This window comes from Triturus cristatus, chromosome 10, assembly GCF_964204655.1.
Source record: "Triturus cristatus chromosome 10, aTriCri1.1, whole genome shotgun sequence".
NCBI lineage: Eukaryota > Metazoa > Chordata > Amphibia > Caudata > Salamandridae > Triturus > Triturus cristatus.
Window position 1 is genome coordinate 1,237,374,134 of NC_140593.1, and position 25,908 is coordinate 1,237,400,041.

General features: G+C 51.4%; 1 protein-coding gene across 5 annotated transcripts in view; it reads left to right on the forward strand.

The window, feature by feature from the left end:
• HUWE1 (HECT, UBA and WWE domain containing E3 ubiquitin protein ligase 1) overlaps positions 1-25,908 on the forward strand; it is a 1,878,220-nt gene that overhangs the window by 1,591,047 nt on the left and 261,265 nt on the right. For all 5 annotated transcript variants that reach the window (XM_085629865.1, XM_085629862.1, XM_085629866.1 and 2 more), the window contains 2 exons: positions 3,268-3,820; positions 10,315-10,831. In XM_085629865.1, the coding sequence (XP_085485991.1) occupies positions 3,268-3,820; positions 10,315-10,831 (1,070 nt within the window). The remainder of the gene's footprint in view (positions 1-3,267; positions 3,821-10,314; positions 10,832-25,908) is intronic.

The window sequence follows — 25,908 nt, forward strand, 5'->3', positions numbered from 1 at the left end:
GGACGTCCTTGGGTTCTTTGTTCGCTCCAGCACAGGCCAGGCTTGGCGGGTGCAGTGTGTAAGTGGTTCGCGGTTCATGGTTGATGCCAGGGGTCAGTCACTTGCCCGAGCAGCACCACTGCTTGTGGGAGTCCCAGTTGCCCAGAGTCACAAGGCAGCCAGGTCCTTCAGGGTTTGTGAGGTTGCTGGCCAGAAGAGGTGCGGGATTTAGCAGGTTCAAGGTTCGACAGGCTGGTAAGGCTGGGGCCAAAGCAGTTGGTGTCTTCCTCTTCTGAGCAGCTGCTCAGCAGGTTGTCTTGTCTCTTGATCTTCTTTGCTGTTTTGGAATCTGGATATAAGGAAAGAAGGTTCAGGGTGACCCTAAATACTACATTTAGAGGCGTTACAGGTAGGTAAAGAGCAGGGACCACTGGGTCCCTGCCCTGGGGTGGGTACACCCCCTATCCTGCCACTCTCCTGTGGGAGGGGAGCAGTGGCCTAGTCCTGATTGGGCAGGGCTCCCCATCTTCAAGATGGCAAGAGCCCGGGGATGTACTTCACCTCACCTCCCCCACCTGAGGGGTGGGGTTGGCAGAGGTTGGCACACCCCCTGTCCTTCCTTGGGGTTTCCGGCCAGTCTTGCCGCCCGAGTGGGGGTTTAGAACCGGTAGGGGCCAGTTGCTGAGTACAGCAAGTGGCCTGGAGAAGCTCACAAAGGCTGCATGCCTTTGAAGCTTCCCCTTCCCATCCTGGGGGAGGAGACCTAGCACCTCGCCCAGGATGTGCATTGTTGCAGCCCCCTGAGAGCGGATGGCTCTCTACCCAGGGGTCCAGCAACTTGTCTGCTGTGTGGCAGCCTAGGCAGCCCCTCAGACAAGACGTGGATTGTGGGTTAGGTTCAGTGGGCATCTCTAAGATGCCCTCTGTCGTGCATTGTACATTAAATCCTGCACTGGCATCAGTGCGGGTTTAATGTGCTGAGAAGTTTGATACCAAACTTCTCAGTCTTCAGTGTTGCCATCATGGTGCTGTGGAGTTCGTGTTTGACGATCTCCCAGCACCATATTCTCTTAAATGGCAGCACTGCACTTACAGTGCCTAGGAATGGACCTGGGTACTGTAGGGCACAGGGCTCATGCACCTGTACCCACACCACTGGCATAGGGCACCCAGCTAGAGGGGTGGCTGATGCATGCCAGGGCAGTGTAGGTTGTGGGCATGGCACACAGGGATGTTTTGTTCTGTATCCAGACACTCAGCCTGCAAGGGCAGTGTGTTTGTGTCAGGGTACAGGGCCTCTAAGGGTGTCACAATAAGTGCTGCACCCCTTAGGGGCCTTCCCTGGTCACAAGGCCCTGGGTACCTAGTGTACCATTAACAGGTGCTCACATGTGGCCAGGGTTTGCCAATTTGGGTTTAGGTTTCAGCACAGTTTTTAGGGAAGGAACATAGGCCATGGGTACCTGATTGGCAGGAGCCCAGGGCAGACTCTGTCAAAGTACATTCAGCAATTCAGAAAAAAGTGGGGGCATACCATGCAAGAAAGATGGCACTTTCTCACAAGGCCTTACTAAGTTTGTGTGGACCAGGAGAAACAGACACTATAACGGAAGGTTTGAACGGTTTATTTGGATTATTACACAGTCACTGTTCTTTGAAAGGGGAAAAAGGGAATATCTGAGGAGGGGGGTGAAACAAAAGACAGTCTTCCTCTTTCGGAACGCCTGGTGATCATCGTCTCTTCTTCTTGTGTCTCAGACAACAGACATTAGCAGGTAAATAAAAAAAAAAGAAGAGAGGATATAAGTAAGGGGCTCTCTTGCCCACTAGTGCTTTCAGGGGAAGGGTGTGAGGGACCAAAACACCCGATACCACCACCTGTGATGCTCTATCGTGCTACGCGTTGTAGCGTTTCCCTAATATGCGAGTGACACGCGCTGGAGGCTTCAGGATTCTAGGTGCCCCCACCCCTCCTGTCTTGGGATGGGATTGCTCCCCACACCGACCCCAACCTGGCCCGTACCTGGTGAAGCCACACCCCTCCTGGGACATGGCTGGTTTCCACGTTTTGCCGGACAAGGACCGGCTCCTTCTTTGATCCTTCGTTCTTGAGCGTTTGCTTGTTTTCACTCTGACGCCCTTCCTTATGTTTCTCTGGCTCCTGGTGACGCTATGAAGGTGCGGACTCCTTCTTGCTCCTGCTGAAGTTTGCTTCTTCCTTCTGCCCGCCTGCCAGGTCTTTCCGTGTCTCCTTTCTTCCGTTTTCAGGTGTCACGTGACGGTCAGCTGATCGGGATCTTGGCTCCAGCATGTGGTTCCCTTAAAGGCATAGTGCTCCTCCCAAGACAGCTGAAAGCAGAGGATGGGATAGGGAGAGAGGAAATGGGGAAGGCATCTGAAGTGTAGGTCTGGGGTACTGCTTTCTGTGGTGACGGATCGTCAGTTTGCCACGTGGCATTGGCTCCAAGTCCCGACGAAGCACATCCGAACCAGACAGCGGAAGAAAACAATCTAACCATTGAGTTGATGCCCATGTGCACTGCCAACTAAGGGAGGACTCCCTATACCTTGTATAACAAAAACAAGTTGTACACATCCTAGCCTAACTCTAGATGGCAGGAGTATGCACAGCATGTTAATCTACAGCACTACGTGCCACAAACAGATGCTTACAGGGTAAGTAACATAATCCTTTCTTAGTCCCTTGAGGTACTTGATTCTTCAGACATGTTATTCAGGGTCAGCAAATGGGAGATGATGTACTAGATAGAATTCCAGAGTGTATACTGTTCTCCTTGTCATATTGTGGCTGTGATAAATCGAAGTTCAGGCAATGATATATATTTGTTTAGCTGTACTGATCACGGCTAGCAGGAAAGGCCCCCATAATGCATCTGGCACAGATCAGTTAAGCAGCACTGTGTGTTGCCGCTGTCCCGTTGCATTGTCTGCTCTTTGTGCTTTTTTGTTTTATATCCTTGGCTATTGAGCAGAAAGAGAGGCAGTGTCCACCTTCATTAGCTGCTTCCACTATTCACTAACTTGTCTCAGGCTCCATCCAAATGTGTTAAAGCTGGTGGCCAGATTGGGCAGGAAGTGGTTAACACGTACTCAGTGAGGCTGAACAGCTGCTCTGGAGACTGCCCTTGCAGCTGGGCCGGTTTGGTTTATGATCATTGTGACGTATTTACTGAATTATTTGGCTGAATGGTAGTAATGTTTACAGCTGCTGCTCTGTCTTGCTCTACATTGTAGGATTGTAATCTCACTATCTTTACACTGTTATAGACCCTCTGGTAGTAATGTGGACAGCCTCCTGCGCTTGAGAGGACGACTCCTACTGGACCATGAAGCCCTCTCCTGCCTGTTGGTCCTCTTGTTTGTGGATGAACCGAAGCTGAATACAAGCCGCCTTCACCGTGTCTTACGGAACCTCTGCTACCATGCCCAAACGCGCAATTGGGTGATCCGCAGCCTGCTGTCTATATTGCAACGCAGCAGCGAGAGCGAGCTGTGCATAGAGAGCCCCAAAGCCTCCACCAGCATGATTGATGAAAAGGGCAAGAAATCAACAAAGGCTTGCACATCAACAAGCACAGAGAACCGACCGCTGGACCTCTTGCACAAAATGGAGTCCAAAAGCTCCAGCCAGCTCTCTTGGCTCTCTGTGTCCATGGACGCAGCACTCGGCTGTCGGACTAACATTTTCCAGATCCAAAGATCCATGGGGCGCAAACACACAGAAAAGCACTCTGGTTGTGGTTCCACTGTACACATTCATCCACAGGCAGCCCCTGTTGTGTGCAGACATGTTCTTGACACCCTCATACAGTTAGCCAAGGTAAGGCACTTTCCATAGGTGTTTAAATGGACTCAGAGTTGAGGTTAGAATGACTTAGTGATTGTGCAGAAGTGTGCTTACAACTGCCAGTAGTATTTGGCTTTGGAGGCTGTTTTTAGAAAACAGGAGTTAACTTGTGTCCTGAAATGATGCTGCCATAGGAGAGGTCCCTCTTGCCATGCAGTATCGCCATTGGCAAAAAAATGTTTTACCTAAATCCTACTATTTGGGAAATATTTTTCTTGGGCAGAGTTAAATAGTTTCCAACTCTAACATTTCAATTTTCTGCCTTAGTATTGGCTAGGTCAACGTATTATTGAAATAAAGCAAAATGACCGTGGGTGATGTGGGTTTAGAACAGCTTTTGATAAGGTTCATGAAATTACTGCCATCCATTCAACGGTCTGCACTGAGCACTCCGTGAGGCCACCACAATGATATTCAAAGGCCCTGGGCTCCGTATTTAATTTGTTCTCCCTGTCTTTTTATGTTTAAGGACTTAGATTACTTGCACATTTTGACTCTGGACACTTGGAGACTGCTAAACTGTTCCATGTGCATGTACTCTGACCCTTAAACATGGAGAATTATTTTTTGGTTTCCCTGTTTGGCATCTTTGACATGTAGCCAGAGCGAACCGCAGTAATGGAATAGAAATCAGATGCCACTTGTGAGCTACAGTGTGGATTTGCACTGTTCACAGAAGTGGCTTTGAAATATTGCATCATGGTTTCAATTGCTGCTCTGAACTGCTGAGACAAACACTGTAGCACACGTGTTCGAGCACACTCTTTTACATTTCCAATGTGTACTCCAAGCATTAGCAAAGTCACTTGTAAGTAGTGCATAGAAGCCCCCAAAGCGAAGAGCCATCATTTATTTAAAAATAAAAAATGAAGTGAGCCCATGCAAGTATGTGACTTACTGTGTCTAAAGTAACATAGGTGCTAAAATCATCATTATCTGATGTAGTAAGTTGGGCAAAATTTGTATAAAACCTCTAGATGCCTATAGTGCTTGGGAACCTGCAACTACATTTTTTCACATGGCTTTCTCCACCGTACTAAAAATCAGATTGAATACTGAATTGATAATTTAGGTGATAAATAATTTTATTTTTGTTCTAGACTTCTCTCCTTTCGAATCTCATCAAGCACCAGGCTGGATCCAGAAGATATTCCAGCCTAGCCCCGTGCGGCAGTAGGTGGTGTCGTTCAGCTCCACATCAACTCTGCTCTTCCCCAGAAGCGACTGCTGGACCTGCATGTAGGTGCCACCGGAGGGTGCTGGCACCAGTTCCCTTTTTTTCTCTGCCTTTGTTCATGGGTCCGGAACTAGCTCCCTATTTTCTCTCAGTTGACAAGCTTTTTTCCATATTTATTCCCAGCATGCAAAGGAGCCTGCACCCTCCTAAATCTACAGGGTTTAAACTTTCTAGGGACTGTAGCAAACAAATATCTGTGATGGATCCCTACAAGTTGTGCCTCTGGTGTCTGGGTCAGACTGCACCTCCCAAGTCAAGCATGGAGTTTTCCTGATGACATTGAAGGCAATCCACAGCTGAAATGCTAAGCTGTACATTGCTGAACAGCGCAGGAAATCACATAAAGGCAGTTTCCTCTCAATGTTGATGGGAGAGACTCGTTCCCCCTCTTGGGGGCTGTTAAACAGGTCATAGTTGAGATCGAATTCTGATGGATACATCTGCCAGTGGATTCCTCACCTTGTGAATATCCCCTGCGCCAGCATTCCACGGAACTTTTCTTCCCCAGCATTCCACGTCGACGTGGGCGACGTCACAATACATCGGCTCCGCACGCGACTCCGTGCGACGTCATCGGAGCCATAAGAAGCCCACGTCGGCGTGATGACGTCAGTTCCCTTTTTTTCCGCGCCGTCGACGCGCAACGGTTTTTTCCCAGTGCTCTCTAGATACTTTGTAGTCTAGTGGTGTATTCTTGTTAAAATCGGTATGTCTTCGACGAGGAAGTCGGGCTTTAAGCCCTGTAGGGAGTGCGGAGGCCTGATGTCCATGACGGATCCGCATCAGAATTGTTTATGGTGTCTCTCCTCTGATCATGATGTGGATGAGTGCGGGTGCTGTAGGAGCATGAATCCTAAAGCACTGAAGGAGAGGAAGACCAAACTCTTCATGAAGAAGATCGGTGAGGAGAAGAGAGGGAGGAAAAAGGAGAAGTCCAGGCGGGAGTCTTCGACTTCGAGGTCGTCGAAGTCGAAGAAGCACCATAAGAAGAGGAAGCATTCTTCTCGGCGTCGGTCCTCGAAGTCTAAGAGGTCGAGGTCGGCTTTGCCTCGTCGACGTCAGAGCAAGGTCTTGTCTCCTTCGCCTTCTCCGGATAAGTCTTCGAAGTCTCCCTCTCCGAAGCGGACTCTGGCTCGTTCCCCGACGCCGTCGCCGGCGCCGTCCAAGGCTTCGACTCCGGGTCGGGTGGAATCTGATGTGGAGCAGGAGCAGGAAGAGTCTGTCCCGGTGCCTGATGACTCCGCTGTTCCGGTGGAGGATTCGGAGGAGCCGACGCCGGTGGCTCCACAGGAGGATACAGGGGCAGTTCCTTATCCCCAATTCCCGGCTCCAGGTACGGATCCTTCGGGATTTCTGAATGCCATGTATGGCATTTTTCAGAGAGCATCCTTCCCATCCGGAGCACCAGCAGGTCCCGTGGGTCCGATGGCATTTTCTCTGGGAGTGCCGCAGCAATACGCTCAGGCTCCTTTTCTGCCTTTTATGCCGATGGCGCCTTCTTGGCAGTTTCCGGCGCCGGTTGGGAATCCGGCTCGACCTCGGATGGATGGTCAATCTTCGGAGCCTTCTTTGACGCCGAGGCCGGCTCCATCGACGCCGCATCCGGCGCCGTCGACTCCACCTGTAGCGCCTCCGACGCCGATGCCTTTGGCTCCACCGACGCCGCGTACGACGTCGACGACGCCGGCTCCCCGGAATCGATCGAGGCGTGAGGCCCAAAGGGTTTTGGAGGAGGAAAGATTTCGTGCTGAGGTGGAAGAAGGTGAGGTCGACTCTTCCTCGGATGAGTTTGGAGGTATAGAGGTAGCAAGTGGTTTGGATACCACCCCGGAGTGGGAGCATGCTTCTTCAAGGTCTTCTCCACCACAGGAATTGGCGCCCTACCATGTTGTGATCAAGAAGGCCGCGGAGTTGTTAGATCTGCAGCTGCCCTCTGTGGAGTCCAATCTGCTCACAGAGGTGTTGCACTCCCCGACGTCGGCTTCGGAGCCTTTGCTACCTTTCAATGAGGCTCTCTTGGAACCAGTGTTGGAGGTGTGGAAGAAGCCTCTATCAGCTCCAGCAGTTTGCAGGCAGGTGGCAAGGAGATACAGGGTTGCGCCAGGAGACCCGGATTTTTTATCCGCGCATCCTTCTCCGGAGAGCCTAGTGGTGCAGGCTTCATGTTCTAAACATGCTTCGGGTGCTTTCCCCCACTTAAGTTCACTTAAGTTCTAGTCCAAAAGAAGCACAAGAAGTCCAAGCGAGCCTCGTCCCAGCCTCAACACTCTCCCTGTGCGAAGTAGCAAGGATGCCAAAGTTCCAATAAGCTCCACCCCTACAACAAGTGCCCCACTCCTTTCGGAGGATGGAATCCAATAGACAAGACCGCAAACTTCCCCACCCGTAGCCCCTGAGGCAGCAGCCTTGAAGCTGCTTTAGTTTCAGCAGCACAGGACCACGGCATGGGAGATTGGATCAGACATGTTTTCCATGGGTGGCAAACAGTTACATCTGACAGGTGGTCCTGGTCCAGCAAGCCATTTCTCACCATTGCTTTCCATTCCACATCTTCCAACCTCAACAGAGTGGTTTTCGGAGGAACATTTGACCTTTGAACAAAGGAGCCACAGAGCCCTCCATCCCATTCTAGACACCACTGGTAGGCCACAAGCTTTTTCAGTTTGCAATGCTCCATTTTGGCCTCTTGGGTGTTCACAAAAGCGATTGCAGTGGTTGCTGCCCATCTTCGGTGGTCAGGGAGGGGCTACCAGTCTTACCCTACCTCGATGACGGGCTGTTGACTGCAGACTCACCAGTCACTTCTGGGCCACCTCCAGATGATGGCAAGCCTGCTGACATGGTTGGGGTTCACTGTCAGTATGCCGAAGCCACACCAGGCTCCATCGCAAAGCCTCCCATTTGTCTAACCTGGATACGGTGCGTTAGTGATCATTGGCTCTAGATCAGAGTCCAGGGCATTTGAGCCATGATCCTGATGATTGAGCTTCAGTCCTGGGTCTCAGTGAGGGTGGCGCTGAGGCATTTTGGAGTATTGACCTCCTGCTCCCTTCTAGTCTTACATTCCAGGTGGCATATGCTGGCCCTGCAGTGGGATCTGAAGTATTAGTGGGCCCAGCACCAAAGAAACCTGTCAGATTCCATCCAGATTTCGAAGGAGAGTGCAGAACATCTGCAGTGAAGACTGCTCAACTGTTTTGGACCAGTCCCATCTCCCTGTCCCATCCAGAGGTGGCAGTAGCGATGGATGCATACCTTGTGGATTAGTTAGATCATCTGATAGAGGTGGATTTCAGAGGTCACTGATCTCCAGACTGTTGGGTTTGTGGGCCATTCGCTCGATGTTGAATGGCTTCCTGCCTTCCATTGGGCGGGAGGAAGCTGGTTCAGAAGCCCCCAGTCAACTCCACTGCCATGTGGTATTGCAACAAACAGGGCAGGGTCGAGTGCTTGTTCTGTGCGAAGATGCCTTATCTGTTAATGCCTGGTTCATCAGGGCTTTCCCCTGATCCACCTTGCGGGATCTTTTCCTCCGATGAGAACACGCAGTGTCAACACTTTTGCTCACTGGAGTTCCCAAAAAGGTTCTCTTTCTGACACTGATTCCTCTTAGAGTGTAGCAAGGGACTCCTGTATACCTTCCCACCGGCTGCCTCTCCTGCACCAAGTTCTTAAGATCAGGAGCAGCCGTGCCTAAGTGATCCAGTGCCTCCAAAGTGGGCTAGGAGAGTGTGGAACTGGGAATTTCTGGCCATGAATATCCATCGTCCCATCAGGCTGCACTTCAGGAGGATCTTTTGTTGCAGCAGCATGGCCGTAATCCACATCATCACGGGCGGCGATTGCAGATCGACAGTTGATGGTCTTCAGCCTCCCCCTGAGGTCGTTGACTGTGATTCAGGCGCTTACGCATCCATCTACAGAAACTGTACGCTGGGCGCTCGGATGAATTTGTGGTCTGGTGCAATTCCCACCATATAGACCTACTACAGACAAAATTGATGGCTGTTTTTCTTTTTGTACTATATTTAGCCCCACAAGGCCTTTCCTTGGGCCCAGTTTAAGATGAGATGTTGGCCCTTTTAGCCTTTTTGCTTTTACCAGACCAGCCATATTGAGTTAAATCACCTGTTGTGATGTGTTTTCCTAAAGGTCTGTTACTTATGTGTTCAGCCAAGTCTTTTGTGACGCCGCAGTGGGACCTACATTTGGTTCTCATTATCCTTATATGGGCCCCATTTGAGCTGATGCACAGCTCTCCTTTGTGTCTGCTGACTCTCAAAGCAGTCTTTCTCATAGTGATTACTTCTGCTCATTGCTTGACTGAGCTACAAGCTTTGTCCATTCATCAACTGTTCACCTTTTTCCCATGAAAACTGGTGTTGCATAGTAGGGAGGCACTCCTGTCAAAGGTTGTATCGTCGTTCCATGTCAGACTATCACTCATCTTTTTGAAAATCTACGCATTGGCGAAGCAGCTGCACCTTACTGTCTGAGTGCTTATCCGACCTGAGCCAAGGTCTCCAACCCTGCGTTGGGTTGGCACGTGGAGTGCCATTTTCTGGACATTTGTCCGACCGCACCGTTGGTGTCAGTCCACACGTTCACAGAGCACTACTGCCTTGATAGCCTGGTCTGTCGGAAAGGACTCATTGCCATTTTGGTACTGCACAATTTTTTGGTCTGAGCCATTTTACCGGCCCACCACCTTGGGGAACGTACTGCTCTGATATATACTCACAAGTTCAGGAATCTGCTGTGAGAACTATCCATCAGAAGAATAAGTTACTTACCCTTGGTAATGCCCTTTCTGATGGATATTCTAACTGCACATTCCTCACTGAACCTCCCACCTCCCCATTCTGTGTAATTTGTTCTTTTCCCCATTTACAAAGGTCAAATCGGATTATTGCAAGGTTCTGTGTCCGAACTCGCGGACTGATATCAGAAAGAAACTGATATTGATGTCCAGTTTTTATTTTTACGTATGTGACCCTGATGTCACTTCTGCGACAAGACGGACTAGACCTGTTACCCCACGACACCACCTACCAGTGCACGAGGGTATTACTGAGAAGAATCTCTGGATCCAATCTGTCAGCTTGGGGGTATTCACGAGCTGATTGTGTCCCCCAGAAAGAGCGGTACTGAAGGTAATTAACTTATTCTGTATTAGCTGACCTTAGTTGTAGGCCATTTGAATAACTTTTAATGTCTTCCCTTTCACTAGGTATTTCCAAGCCATTTTACCCAGCAACGGACCAAAGAGCCCAATTCTGACTGTGATCGTGAGAGGACTATTAAACTCACTTGTAGCCCATGTCCGGGGCAGTCTGGTAGCAGCATCTCTACAGACTTTTGGGACTTGCTAGTAAAACTGGACAACATGAACGTCAGTCGGAAAGGCAAAACGTCTATTAAATCTGTGCCGATGAGCTCAGGCAACGAGGGAGAGACTTCCCAGGGCAGTCTTGAAGCTTCTCCTCTGGGCCAACTCATGAACATGCTGTGTCATCCAGTTATTCGACGCAGCTCGCTGCTTACAGAGAAACTGCTAAGACTCCTTTCCCTCATCTCGATTGCCTTGCCTGAAAACAAGACAGAAGCTGTAGCAAACCAGAGCAGCACAACGCCAGTCCCTGCCCCCACACCTGCGGCTGCTCCTGTCCCCACCCCAGTTGCAAGTCTTACCACCACAACATCTACCTCCACAGTGGCCACTACGACTCCCACTATGACTGTGTCAGGTACGGTTGTGTTGTTGTTTTCTCTTATGTCTTAGAAGCAGGTGTTTGGGAATAAACCTCCGTGGTCGTTTTGAAGGTGCAAGTAGGTCTTAAGATCTAGAGTTGCTTGCATGTAAAGATGTATATAGAGGCGTTGTGATGAGATGTGGACAGCTGTGAATGCATCTGTAAGGGCCTTGTCTTTGAAACAGTAAGCTAAGATTTTTTTACAGGAGTTGCAGCCTTAATGTTAGTAGTTTAATGTGCATCATTTTTGCTTGGGAAGTTATTTCTCTTAAAGGTTTTAAGTTGTGAGGGTCATCCTAGTTAAGTCTTTAGGAAGGCTCTGTTATTATTTTCCACCTATGGATGTACATAAATGCATCAGAGCTACAGGATTGGGAAAAGTGCAGAATAGAGGAAACGCGTAGATCAACAAGAAAAACACAGGTATGAAAATGCATTTTACTATGGTCATAATTCTAGTAGGTTTTGTCAGTGTTTATCCGCACACACACAGCCTCTGACCCCTTACTCTCCATCATCATGCTATAATGGATGTTTGCCTGCAAAGGAGACAGTGTCTTGGATGCATGCAGGAGGTTCGAGCCGAGCTAGGTGTCAAAAGGTTTGCTCTGGTTTTTAACCAGGGTGTACCCTCTTCAGCAAAAATGTATTGGGAGAATTCACTAAAACTGAACACTATTCTAAATCTGAATCAAATTGCATGGGTGCAATTTCAGCACTAACTACTCTTGGAGCACAAAACTGATTTAGGTTTCTGATAGACACTTCTAGCTGCAGATTCCTCACCATTTGAATATCCCCAGGTATCAGACCGGATTCAGAAACATTTGAGCAGTATCTGTGCATGCGGGTAGGCGGTGCTGTGTGGCGCCGCACCTATGCAGTTCAGCTCTGGACACGACGTGCAGAATCCGTAGAGGTGTTCCTCCTGCATGCTTTCATCAGTTACTTTCTTTCCACGCTTCCTGACTAGAATCCTGAGCCATCTCTGGCCTCTCAGGGACACTTTACCTCAATATTTTTCCAAATTTCAATAGTGTACTAAGGATATCTCCCTCTAAAACGACAGGTTTTAAGCCTTGTAGGAACTGTCACAAGCATATCTGTGAACAGTTCCCCTCATGTGTGCCTGTGGTCGAACCAGGACTTCAAGGTCTGCAGTGACTGCATCAATGATCCCAAAGGCCATCCTGCTACTGCGAGCCAAAACTTTGCATCGCCAAGCAGAGGAGGACTCCTCACCGAGGTCCAAGGTTCGATCCCACTCCAGGAGTCGCCGAAGCCGCTTTCAAGGCCAGTCTTGTTCATGATCCAAATCGTCCGGTAAGTGTAAAAAATAAGCATAAGAAATCAGAGTGGGGCTCGACCACCCTTTCGTCATTTGCATTCATCTGAGCAGGTGCTTGGGTGGCACCATGGAGCTAGATCTCGCTCCAGAATTTGCAAAACTTTGGAGCCGATCCCCCAACTCGTTCTGGTACGACCTGAGTTTCTGGGGACATCTGGCTCTTCAGGTCCTTTCCAACTCCCTCTGGTGCACCTTTGGGCCCCAAGGAGCCAAGAGTCCCTCCACCTGGAATACCGCTGGTAGGTTTGCCCTCTGCACCAGCTGGACCTGAATCCATGGATGCCGAATGTGGAGCTACCCATAGTGCTGTCCAACTCCAGAACAGGGCCAGTTTTGCTGCACCCAACAACAGTTGAGGCGCCGCATCCTCCACATGCTCTGCTACCTCCACAGGGTAGAAAAAACACCCTACATTTACTTTTTGGCATGAACTCGGACAATGATAGACGCGGGTGATGAATTTTCTCAGCTCTATCAAGATAACAATTGGTATGTTGATTTGCAGGTGTCTAGTGTTCTTGATAACCTCCTCTGAAATGAGCCTTCTCTCACCAGTTGGATCAACCACAGAGGAGTCTGCTTCCTATGCCATGGTAGCTGAAGACCTTGACCTCCACGTTCACACCCTGGAGATAAAAACTCGTTTTGCCGGAAGTTCTCCAGCTGGGGCAGACATCTTCTGAGCCCCCCCTGCTATTTAACGAGGCCTTAACAAATATGTTGATGGGGTCATGGGCCAAATTTTACTCTGACTAGTCAACTGCCAAATTGCGCACCTTCATTGCATTGCTTCAGACGATCCTCCTTTCCTATCTCAGTACCCCTCTGATGAAAGTTAGGTGGTGCAAGCAAGACTAATCCCAACACGTTACAGACTACTCCTCCAGAGAGACATTTAAAATCTTAGGGAAACCAGTATTGTCCTCCACCAGCTTGGCACTCAGGTCTGTGAATGCTAGCTGCCTACTGGGGCACTATTCCCATGCCCTTTGAGACTCTGTGGCTCAAGCCTGCCCAACTGTCCCTGAAGGTCTCCATACTGTCCTTGCCCGGGCTATTCAAAACAGCAGAGTTCTTGCCAAGTTCACTATTCGTTGTCTGTTACCACCGAATCCATTAGGCGGACAGTTGTCACCAGCGTTGCCATTTGCCTCAATGCCTGGCTGGGCTTCTCCGGTTTTTCAGATGGAGTCCAGCCATCCTTCGTGGACATGCTGTTCAATGGGACTCGCCTGTTTGCGGCCAAGGCAAACTCCTCTCTCGAGCAGTTCAAGGAGCAGGGCTATTGCACGCTCCCTGCCCCACCTCGCCAGCTGCCTCATCCTCTACCACTCCTTTGGTGATTTCGGCAGAAGTACCCCATACCGACAGTCGAGCCAACCCCAGCATGCCTCCCAGCAATGTAGCGGTTGTGCCTATGGTGCCCACGGCCAGCTGGCCGCTCAGTCCATTATCTCTCCGTCCTCCCCACTGCAAATCCACCTGCAAAGTCCCTTAAATGTGCCCATAGCAGAGCACGGTGTAGGAAAGGGCCCCTTTATGACATGATCACCCCCACTTTTTGCATGGTACTTGATGTAATTTCGATTGGAAGTGCACTGGGTTCCTGCTAACCAGGTCCCCAGTGCCAGATCTTTCCTAAAACTGCAATTGTTCCTCCCAATTGGCAATATTTTTAGCACCCATTATAAGTACGTAGTAAAAGCTAGCTAGGGCCTGAGGTACTGGAGAGGATCAACAAGGGCTGCAGCACACATTTTGCCACCCTAGTAGACCCCTCACCTAACACAAGCAAGACTGCCACTGCACGCTGTGTTTTGTTACATACCAAAGTGAAAACTCAACATGGTACTCATCCCTGTGTGCTGTGTTCCCTAACATTGCATGTAATATTTATAAGTCACGCCTACAGCAAACCTTACATGCATTATATGTGACCGTATATCTGCCTGAGCAGATATGCCCCTTTGCTGGTCAGTTCCATTACTGCCAGTGCGAGTGAGCAGCGAAGCCATTTTAAAACATGTACTGGACACTGGTGAAAATGAGTTCCCCAGCTACACGATAGCTTCACCGAAAATAGGGATATCTGAAAGAGACACGTTGGTGATAGATTCCTTTCCTTAGAATATCCCCAGGCGTCAGACTGGATTTTGAAAGTTTTTCTTCAGCAGTACTCCTGCGCGTCGGTAGGCGTCGTCGTACAGTTCCACGTATGTATCTGGTGTCGTAGTCACCGAGATGACGTCGTCGGAGCTACTTAGACGCGTCCCCACGCGCTGACGTCAGTTATTTCTTTTTCCACACCAGCAAGCGCAGATCCGAGAGAGAGCGGTACTTCTACTTAATACTTTAACTTGGTTTCTGATAACTTGTTTCTCTTGTTTTGTTGAGTTCTCGACTACTGGTGCAGTAGGGATGCCCAGGTTTAAGTCCTGTAGGACCTGCCGTTGGAACATGTCGGTGGCGTACCCGCACGATGTGCGTCTCTTCTGCTTGGGGCACGCCCAACACCGAGGCGTGACCCGATTGTTGGGCCATGGTGCCGAAAGCTTTGCGGAAGCGTTCACAAAATCAGTTCTGCGCCGATCGAGGTCCTGCTCCCGTGGGAGGTCGAAAGACCGGTCGCGGAGCCGACGCTGTCGCTCGTCTGAATCGGGGACAGGTAAGTCACGGCACCATAAAAAGCTGAAGAAGCGATGTCGCTCTTCGTCTACCCCTCACCGGTCGCAGGACACGGTGGAGGGGGCAGGTAGTCACTCCCCCACGGCTCCGTTGTCCCCTGCGGCCTACCCGCCTTTCCTAGGCCCGCACGCGACTTTGGAACAGGTACAGGTATTCCTGTCGGCCATGCGCCGTTTGTTTCCCACGTCGGGTCCCTCCGGAGCGCGTTCGCCCCCGTGGACCCATGGGGTGGTTCTGCCTTTGGCCCAGGCTACGCTGGCACAATACCCTGGGGTGCCGTCTGCCTCAGGCCGCAGCGGCTCCGGGTCCAACGCTGGACACGGCGCCGTTCCCTACGGCGACGGACTACGTCGAGCCTGGATTGGTCTATTATCCACCGATTCCAATTCCAGGTGGAGAGTTCATTCCCTTTCCCCGGGCCCCTCGTCCTTAACGACCTCTTACATGGCCGGTAGACGAAGGGGAGTACTGGAAGGGGTCCGAGGACCCTCTCGCAGCTCAATGCGAGGATGAGCCGAAATGGGAGGGTGTATGAAAGGTCCAGGCGATCTGGATTTCTCTCCACACCGTGGTACATTGGCCCCCGCTTCCGTGGCTACGGAAGAGGTTGGGACTTTTTCTGTTGTGTTGCGCAGAGCAGCGGAGGCTCTTAATGTCTAGCTCCCATCTGTGCCTATTAGGACCGATCTCCTCACTGAAGTCAGCAACCTCCTCTGCAGAGCCGCTGCTGCCCTTTAATGACGCGCTTACAGGCATTCTGTTAAGCACCTGGACCATGCCTAACACAGGAGTTCCTGTGGATAAAAGTGTGGCACGATGTCATCGCCCGGCCCCGGGCGACCCCAGTCTACTGGGTCGCTATTTCCTCTCTGTGTGGAACACAGTCGCACAGGTGTTACCTCAGTGTCCAGTGGAGGCTTGGGCGGTGCTCTCCCAGACCATTGCCGAAGGGAGGAACGCTGCAAAATTTACTATCAGCTGTGGTCTTGACACAGCTCACTCCCTCGGCAGGGCTATTTCCACTACGGTGGCCCTACGTCGTTACGCTTGGCTCAGAACTACTGGCTTCTCAGGGGATGTCAAGTCCACTTGTTGGACATGCCCTTTGGTGACCAGCCGGATAGCACTTTGGAGCACTTTGGAGCACTTTAAGGACTTCCGGGCTACGGCCCAGTATTTGGGTCATGCACCACGCGCACTCCAGTTGGGTCTGCCTTACGCTCCTTTCCGGGTCGAGGCACACAAACGCGTTCCTTTCAGAGCTGCCGGCCTGCGCAGCCGCGGACTCTGCGCAACCGGGGTTGGGGTGCCCTCCAAGGTGGGTCACAAGACCAGTGGGTGGGTTAGTCCACCCCTGCCAACGCTGCCTCAAAACCTTCCTAGTACGGTGTTTCAGACCTACCAAACGCCAGCGGGTGGAAGGATTCGCCATCATCTCCCCCACTGGCGCACCATCACTTCGGACAGGTGGGTTCTGAAGATAGTCCGGGGCTACTCCCTCCCCTTCGAGACTACCCGTCCAGCCATGCCACCTCAGTACCACTGCATGTCGGGGTATCACATGGCTCTTCTCTAGCAGGATGTTGCGGCCCCTTGGGCCAAGGGGGCCATCGAGCGCGTACCGACGTCAGAAGTAGGTCGTGGTTGTTGTTTCCACTACTGCTTGATTCCAAAGAAGGACAAGGGCCTGCGTCCTAGCTTAGACCTCCGGAACGTCAATCGCTTCCTCCGGAAGGAAGTTCAAGGTGCTCACGCTTGCTCCGGTCTTGTCTGCCCTAAACCCGGAAGACTGGATGGTAGCATTTGACTTCCAGGAGGCTTATTTTTATTTCCCTATCCTGCCGGCCCACCGGCGTAACCTGTGGTGCACGGTGGGCCACGGGCATTTTCAGTTCACCGTGCTCCCTTTCGGCCTTACTAGCGCCCCGCGGGTGTTCACGAAAGTGATGGCGGTGGTCGCAGCTCATCTGCGCAGTTCAGGGGTTTGTCCCCTATCTCGACGACTGACTGTTGAAGGCGGGCTCGCCCCAGGCAGTCTTCTCCCATTTCCAGACTACGGCCGTCCTCCTGCATTTGCTGGGGTTCACCATTACCGTGCCGAACTTGCACCTGATTCCCTCTCAGAAGCTCCTCTTCATTGGAGCGGTTCTGGACACGGCGCAGTTTCAGGTTTATCCTCCCGAACAGCGAGTCTGGAACATTCGGGCTATGATTCCGATCTTTCAGCCCTGGTCCAGGGTTTCGGTCAGGAAAACCCTGAGACTACTGGGCCTCGTGGCCTCCTGCATCCTGCTGATCAATCATGCCAGGTGGCACATGCAGTCTCTGCAGTGGGACCTGAAGTTCCAATGGACGCAGCATCAGGGAAACCTGTCCGACTACGTCCAGATCTCAGAGGGCACTGCACAAGACTTGCAGGGGTGGCTCACAGACCAGCGTTGGGTCAGCTGCAGATCCCTCTCCCTTCCCCAACCGGAGCACACAGTGGTGTCTGATGCGTCCCTCCTGGGATTGGGCGGCCACATGGGAGAGGCGGAGATCAGAAGCCTCTGGTCTCCTGCGGAGTCCAAGATCCATATCAATCTTTTGGAGCTCGGGGCGATCCTACTTGCACTGAAAGCATTCCTGCCCTCTGTCAAGGGGAGGGTAGTGCAGGTGTTCACAGACAACACCTCCGCCATGTGGTATTGCAACACACAAGGCGGGGTGGGGTTGTGGACCCTATGTCAGGAGGCTCTGCGCCTCTGGACCTGGCTGGAATGTCAAGGCATTTCCTTGACGGTCCAACAGGTTCTGGCAGGTTCTTTGAACGCCAGGGCGGATGAACTCAGCTGCCGGTGCCTAATGATTCACGAATGGCGTCTAAACTCGGAAGTGGCACAAGGTCTCTTTCAGCAGTGGGGAGAACCTTGGTTAGATCTATTCGCCACCGAAGAGAACGCACAATGTCAGCAGTTCTGCGCGTTGGAGTTTCCAAGGTGGCACTCGCTCGGAGACGCTTTTCGGCGCGAGTGGCGTTGTGGTCTGCTGTACGCCTTTACCCCTTCTGCCCAGAGTGCTGAAGATCCTTTTGTAATGACTCAGTGGGACTTTAACCTGGTTCTCACAAACTTAATGGACAAGGTTGTGCTTCGGCCACGTCCCTCCTTTCTACCAAAAGTAGTCACTGCCTTTCATCTCGGGCAAACTGTCACTCTGCCCACTTTCTTTCCGCCTCCGCATTCTTCAAGAGAAGAAGAGCGGCTCCACCGTCTGGACCAAAAACGTGCGCTTTCATTCTATCTCAACCGCACACAATAGTTCTGGGTGGATGACCAGCTCTGTTGGCTACGTGGGAGCCAAGAAAGACTGAGCTGTGCGCAAGCGGACTATCTCCCGATCGGTTGTCTTGTGCATTAAAGCCTCTTACTCTCTAGCTTAAAAGGAATCTCCAGTTGGACTGCGTGCCCATTCTACCCGGGCGACAGCAGCTACCACAGCATTGGGACGAGTTGTCCCCCTGCAAGATATCGGTCGGGCAGCTACGTGGGCCTCGCTGCACACTTTCACTAAGCACTATTGCCTTGACAGTCAAGTCCGGAGAGACTGCTTCTTTTGTCGGTCGGTTCTCCGTGACTTTCTGCTGTGATTTTATTTCGCAGACCCTCCGTGGTTGGTATTGCTTGGGTATGTATTCTAAGGTAAGGAATCTATCACTAACTGGTCTCTTTCAGATGCACAAGTTACCTACTTGTGTAACGATATATCTGAAAGAAACATTAGTTAGTGATAGATTCCTTACCGTCCACCCATCCTCCCCGTTCTGCGAACTGTTATCTATGGTTCAGGTCATCCTTTTCAGGGCCCTAGTTCTATTGCACTAGTAGTCAGTCTCTGGCATGGCTCTGCGTTCCTGGCACGGTAAACTTGTGTACAGAACTGACGTCAGCGCGTGTGTGTGCGTCTAAGTAGCTCCAACGACGTAATCTTGGCGACTAAGACGCCAGCGACTTACGTGGAGCCGTACGACGATGCCTACCGACGCGCAGGGGTTCTGCTGACGAAAAACTTTCCAGAACCAGTCTGACGCCTGGGGATATTCTAAGGTAAGGAATCTGTCACTAACTGTCTCTTACAGATATATCGTACACAAGTAAGTTTCTCCAGTATTGGGGTGTCTTTCATAGAATCACATGCTTAAATAATCACCGTCGTCGAAGTGGGAGTCCCACGGTACATAACATAGCAATGTAGTTATAACATAAGCCAATAAAGGCATAAAATAAAGTAAAACCATAGAGTTTTTATGGATAGACAACTTGTCACTTCTATAACATATTAGTCATTATGTTTTAGTCCAAATTCCAGCCAATCAAGCGTCCGCACCCTCTTAGAATGTTCTCCTCAGAGGCTCAGGGCCTCAGATTTTCTACCGCACGTTGTGTGAAGGGAGTCTCCCTGAGCTAAGCTCAGTTTTCTTCTCAGAAAGTTAGCTTTATGATGTCTGCTACCAAGAAATCCCTCTTCAGACCTTGTGGTAACTGTGGTAAACAGAGACTTCATGTGAGAAGTTGGCCTGATGTATGATGTCACTAGTTCTAGTGTACACCTTATATCAGTCCTAACAACCCTTATGGTGATTGGTTGTAAAGTCAACCTTATAGACCAGCTATCCTAGTGGTAGCATGGACAAGAGCAGTCTTAGGCTAAACTCTGAATGGCATGTGAAGCCAGCTGTGATACCATATATAATCCCTTGAATACCAAATGAAAGGACACCACAACAGATATATATATATAAAATAAAGTGTATTTATTCTAGTCAAACCCTCAGCACTCTTTGAGATTCGAGCTAAGTACTACACAGTCTTATTTAAGCATACATTAAGTCACACAGGTAAGTAATACATTCTGATGGATACATCTGCCAGTGGATTCCTCACCTTGTTTTTTATCCACCCCCTCATCCTTCCAAAGAAGAAGAAAGACTCCATCGCCTTGACCCGAAGAGGGCTATGAGTTTTTATTTGGACAGGACCAAGGACTTTCGTGTTGATGACCAGCTTTTTATTGGCTACGTTGGTCGTTCTAAAGGTAGAGCGGTGCACAAGCGCACGCTGTCAAGGTGGATTATACTGACCATCAAGATCTGCTACGCCCTGGCTGGTAAGACTCCTCCTGAGGGTATTCGTGCTCACTCTACTAGAGCTAAGTCTTCTACATCTGCTTTGGCCCGGGGTGTTCCTGTGGCAGATATTTGTAAGGCCGCGACTTGGGCCTCCCTCCATACTTTCGCAAAGCATTATTGCTTGGACTCTGAGATGAGGAGGGAGGGCCACTTCGCGCGCTCTGTCTTGCAAGACTTTCTGGTATAGGAAGGTGGACACCCTCCTCCGGGAGTGGGGACTGCTGTGGGAATCTATTCACAAGGTGAGGAATCCACTGGCAGATGTATCCATCAGAAGAACAAGTTACTTACCTTCGGTAACGCTTTTTCTGGTGGATACAGTATCTGCCTGTGGATTCCTCACCAACCCACCCGCCTCCCCGTTGTCCACCTTTTGTATACCATGAAATTAGTCTGGGTCCGAACCGGAAGGGGCCAGTTGCGGAGGGTGCTTTTGAGCCTTCGGGCGCTCAATGGGTTTCAACGGGAAAGCTCCTGGTTGAACAAAGGCTGAAAGCTCGGGGACGTAGATTCTTCAGGTGTCACCACCACTTCGAGAGGTAAGTTGGGTAGTTGGAGGATAGGTAGGTACCCAGGAATTGGGCACAGGGGGCCGCAGGGCGCCGGGTGCAGGGGTGCCTTTTGGTGTCGGGAAATCTTACCCTCTGTTGATCGCGGTTGGGGGGGTACCTGGTTCTGAGGCTGCTGGTTTGTACACCCCCTATCCTCCGCAACTGGCCCCTTCCGGTTCGGACCCAGACTCTGGCGGGAAGACTGGCCGGAAACCCCAAGGAAGGAAAGGGGGTGTGCCAGTGTAAGAAAGTGGCTTTGCATATACTGTTCCCAAATAGGTAACCACAGTTCCCCAGAGGTTTGACTGAGGCTAAAGTTAGATATAACCTTACTCTCTAAAGAACAAGTTACTTACCTTCGGTAACGCTTTTTCTGGTGGATACAGTATCTGCCTGTGGATTCCTCACCTTGTGAATATCCCCTGCGCCAGCATTCCACGGAACTTTTCTTCCCCAGCATTCCACGTCGACGTGGGCGACGTCACAATACATCGGCTCCGCACGCGACTCCGTGCGACGTCATCGGAGCCATAAGAAGCCCACGTCGGCGTGATGACGTCAGTTCCACCCATTTTTTCCGTGCCTTCGAGGCGAACAGGTGAACCAACGACAATCCCAAGTATACACAGTATATAGAAAAACCAATACATATACATAGCATACAAAACAAAGGAATGCTAATCAAACAAGCATTACCTACAAATGTACAAGAGAAAATATAAGCATTTCAAACAAGACTAATTTCATGGTATACAAAAGGTGGACAACGGGGAGGCGGGTGGGTTGGTGAGGAATCCACAGGCAGATACTGTATCCACCAGAAAAAGCGTTACCGAAGGTAAGTAACTTGTTCTTCTGATGGATACATCTGCCAGTGGATTCCTCACCTTGTGAATAGATTCCCACAGCAGTCCCCACTCCCGGAGGAGGGTGTCCACCTTCCTATACCAGAAAGTCTTGCAAGACAGAGCGCGCGAAGTGGCCCTCCCTCCTCATCTCAGAGTCCAAGCAATAATGCTTTGCGAAAGTATGGAGGGAGGCCCAAGTCGCGGCCTTACAAATATCTGCCACAGGAACACCCCGGGCCAAAGCAGATGTAGAAGACTTAGCTCTAGTAGAGTGAGCACGAATACCCTCAGGAGGAGTCTTACCAGCCAGGGCGTAGCAGATCTTGATGGTCAGTATAATCCACCTTGACAGCGTGCGCTTGTGCACCGCTCTACCTTTAGAACGACCAACGTAGCCAATAAAAAGCTGGTCATCAACACGAAAGTCCTTGGTCCTGTCCAAATAAAAACTCATAGCCCTCTTCGGGTCAAGGCGATGGAGTCTTTCTTCTTCTTTGGAAGGATGAGGGGGTGGATAAAAAACAAGGTGAGGAATCCACAGGCAGATACTGTATCCACCAGAAAAAGCGTTACCGAAGGTAAGTAACTTGTTCGTTAGGCCCTAGGGGCCACGCAAACCATATACTAAAGAAGTGGTATAAGGACCACTGTCACGGAAGTAGGATAGGCCTAGGCCTAGGCAATCGCTGGGGCTACACTACACTAGCAACAGTTAGGGAGTGGGAGGCCCACGGGATTCAGGTGCAGAGTGGAAACACTCGCGCGTAATGCGTAAAAGTCGATAGAAGTACTAGCAGTTAGAAATTAACAGTTTAAGGACACTTCTGAAGCAGCTAGAGAGTCGAGACTCGGAAACTAGACCCTAGGATAGTCACTACCCTTGTGAGCACCGAAGTACCCAAGTTACCTAGCCCACGGGCTGCGGGTGCATAGGTGTGAACTTGCGTCTGGTTTCGTCGTGGACTTCTATGGATGCCTGAAGGAAAGTTGCTGACAGGCAGTCAGTGAAGAGTGTCCGGTGGATCCCAAGGCTGGGATCAAGAAGAGAGGAGACCTGCAAGCAGAAGGGACAGAGTCAAGGTCACTAGCCAGTGACCACGTGGAACCAGGAATGAACCAGGCGATGTCGTGAAGATTGCAGGTGAAGGTGAAGCTTGTCGCTGCAGCCACGGGGACCAGGAGACGTCGAGGACCACCAGGACCAGGAGGCGAGCTGTCCCACGAAGGCTCTTGCTGTCGGCGGTGTCGAAGTTGAACTAGGACTCACCAAGCCTTGGCAAGCGGAACCCACGAAGAACGGAGGACTTGCTTCTGGTGCAGACCAGGAAGGTCTGGGGTGCTTCTCTTTTGCAAGGAAGCGGGAGCCAGTCTGGAGGAGCCAAACCAGCAGTGAAGATTTCAGGATGCGTCGTCACAGAGGCCACTAGCCAACGGGCAAGCAACCGGACAAGCGCGGCAAGCAGGAAAATGCAGAAGGGCCCCACGCAGGACTCGTGGAGTGTGGGGGGCTGATCTTCGGTGCAGATGGTGCTTGGGGTTGGGGCTTCTCAATCCCCGGTGCACAACTTCGAGGGTGCCTCAGAAGCTGCGCTGGAAGACACTCGCCACTTTTCCCAGGTAGCCGGTCCCACGTCTCTCGTCGCCTCCACGGATCTCAGCTCGGCTGTGGATGTGGATCAGGGTCGGAGAAGTCTGGAAGTCAAGGCTCTGGTCGGGCTCTGCAGTCGGTCCCTCGTAGAACTTCAGCAAAGCAAAGGGTAGTCTCTTGATGGTGCCTGTTCACACAGGGCGACCACTCCTTGACCACAAGGGAGATTCTTCAGTCTTCTTCTTTCGTCGAATGTCGAAGGTCCAGAGTTTCTGTTCAAGTTGCAGGTTCAGGATAATCTAATCTCCTGAGGCCCAGCTACCACTCTTATCCAAATCTGGGGGGCTGGGTTACCTGCTAGGTCACGCCTTATGGGTGGGACCTGGGAGGGGGGTGGTTACACCCCCTTCCCTTTGTCCAGTTTCGCACCAGGACTGGGGCTGGAGAGCCCCAGCACCGGTTTGAACTGGACTATGCACGGGACACCTTGTGTGCCCCAGGCATGTCTCATTCTTTTCATCCCTCCCTGCCCCAATACACTAAGGCCTGTCTGGGGTGGTGCTCGCACCTCCCAAGGCAGGAAACCTATTGTCCAAGCCTCCCTTGCCGGGATCACTCCCAGCAGCAGGAGGTCAGACTCGTGTGTGGCAGCAGCATCCATTTTGTGATGCTGTGGCTCTGGTTAACTTTAACCGGATAAGTGGGTTACAACATGTCTTCTCCCTCTAGAAGGGAGGGATAATATCCTCATCCCCAGAAATGGGATGGGGGTATTATTCCAAAGTGTTAGACACCTTACACGACATGTTTTGATAAAGCCAAACCATAGTTACCATAACCGTTTAAGAGTTCGAGGCATGTGGGCTGCTGAATTCATATCTGTGCATAGATCGCCGCCTAGTGTTGGGTCCGGATGTTTGCACGTTGTTGTCCTGGAAGAGTCTTCGAAGTATCCTTGGATAGGTGACTCCTCCCATGGACTACAGTGCGCATGGGCATCCTCTCCATCCTCAGATTGTTTTTTTCCGCCATTGGGTTCGGATGTGCTATCTTAGCTCAAGTTAGGAAAAACTTTTGTCGAGGCCACAAGGCCTTTAGTTCGCGTCGGTACTGTTTATCGATCGGGTTTCGATACTTTTTGTTAGTTTACTAACTTTCAGCACCGACTTTGTTCGCATTTGCCTGTCCATCGACTCTACTTCGACGATGGAATCCAGGACGCCATTCAAAAGGTGTCCGGTATGCAATGCGAAGTACCCACACATCGACGTCCATCCGGTGTGCAACAAATGCCTTTCGCCGGACCACGACGAATCGACATGTATGGCCTGTGCCCGGTTCCGTTCAAAGAAGACTCTGCGGAATCGTCGAGCGGCGAGGCTCGAAGCGCAGCACGCGGCACCGGCCCCAGCTGACATCTTCGACGAGGCTGACGACGTCGAAGAAGTAGAAGTCTTACCCTCCAGTCCCGTTTCCGAACACGAACACGAACCCGGATCGGACGAGGCCGACGAGTCACTCTTCCACAGAGGTGAAGACGACACCGAGGTAGGAGACGACGAGGAGGCCTTAGGAGCCGAAGAGAGTAGCTCCGATGATGAACAAGGCCTACCTGTTCAGACCGAAATTTCACCAGCGCCACAGACTATGGCTCCGGTCGAGGGATCGCCTTCGGGCCTTACCCGAGACCTATCACGCAGTCCTTCGGCCCCGCCCTCGGGCCCGGCCTCGGACGTTCAGCGGCAGCCATTACCGCTTAAGCCAGCTGGTTTCCCTTCCACGAAACCGAAACCGAAAGCTGCTCAGGTTCCTACGAAACCGAAACTGAAAGTGGCGCTAGTCGGATCGAGGCCTTCAACACCTTCGACGCCAGCGCACCGGGTCGGCACCGACCGCACCAAGAGAGACTTCGGTGCCGAACTCGAGACGGGCGACATGGGAGTCGACAAACGGAAGAAGGTCATCGGCGCCGACAAACCTGCCCGGTTACCGGCGTCGACGCCACCGACACCGAGGGCCGTCCCGCCTGCTACGCCTCGCAGCACTCCCTCGACGACACCAAAACCTCACGTGTCGAAGACGTCGACGGTGATCTCCGCACCTCGACTCGATGCGCCACGGGCGCAGAAGATATCTGCAGCCGCCTCGACGACCCTGGCGGGGGCCACGACCTCTAAGGCGCCCCGAGTACGGCCTGGCGCGATGCCAGGCTGCAGATCCAAGGACGCCCTCCAGGACCCGTCGGGTTCCGGTTCGGCTCCGGCGGTTTCGTCGGTGCCGACCAGCATTACCTTCGGCTTGCCTCCACCCACAATCCCGAAGGCGTTTCAACTCAGGACACAGGTCACCAAAACTGCGGTTACACCTGTCGAGCCGTCTCCGTCACACGTCATCGACGCCGACACTGGCAGGATGATTCTCCACGGCCGAAGGATAACTTCGGAACCGCCATTGGAGCCTTTCAGGATCCCGCTAAAGAGGAAGCTGCCTGTGGACTCAGAACCTCTCCTGTATGAACCCTTCTATTCACCCTACCAGGATCCACACCGGGCCTCCCCCACACGCTCCGACACGGATGCATTGGGGGACTACTTGGATGAACAAGTCCCCTACCATGTGGACACGGACCCTGATGACCAGCAGGACCCTGACCAAACTTGGGGCGACCCTGCAGACCCCAGTGCACCTCTTGATGCACAGGACACACAACTATATGGGCCAAAAACATCACCCACAGAGGATACTGCGGCGTTCAACGCTCTGATTGAACGTGCGGCAAACAACCATGATGTACAGCTTCACTCTGATATCATCGAAGATGACTTTCTAATGGACACCTTTGCATCCTCAGAAAGACATGTAAAGACTCTGCCAATGTTGAAGG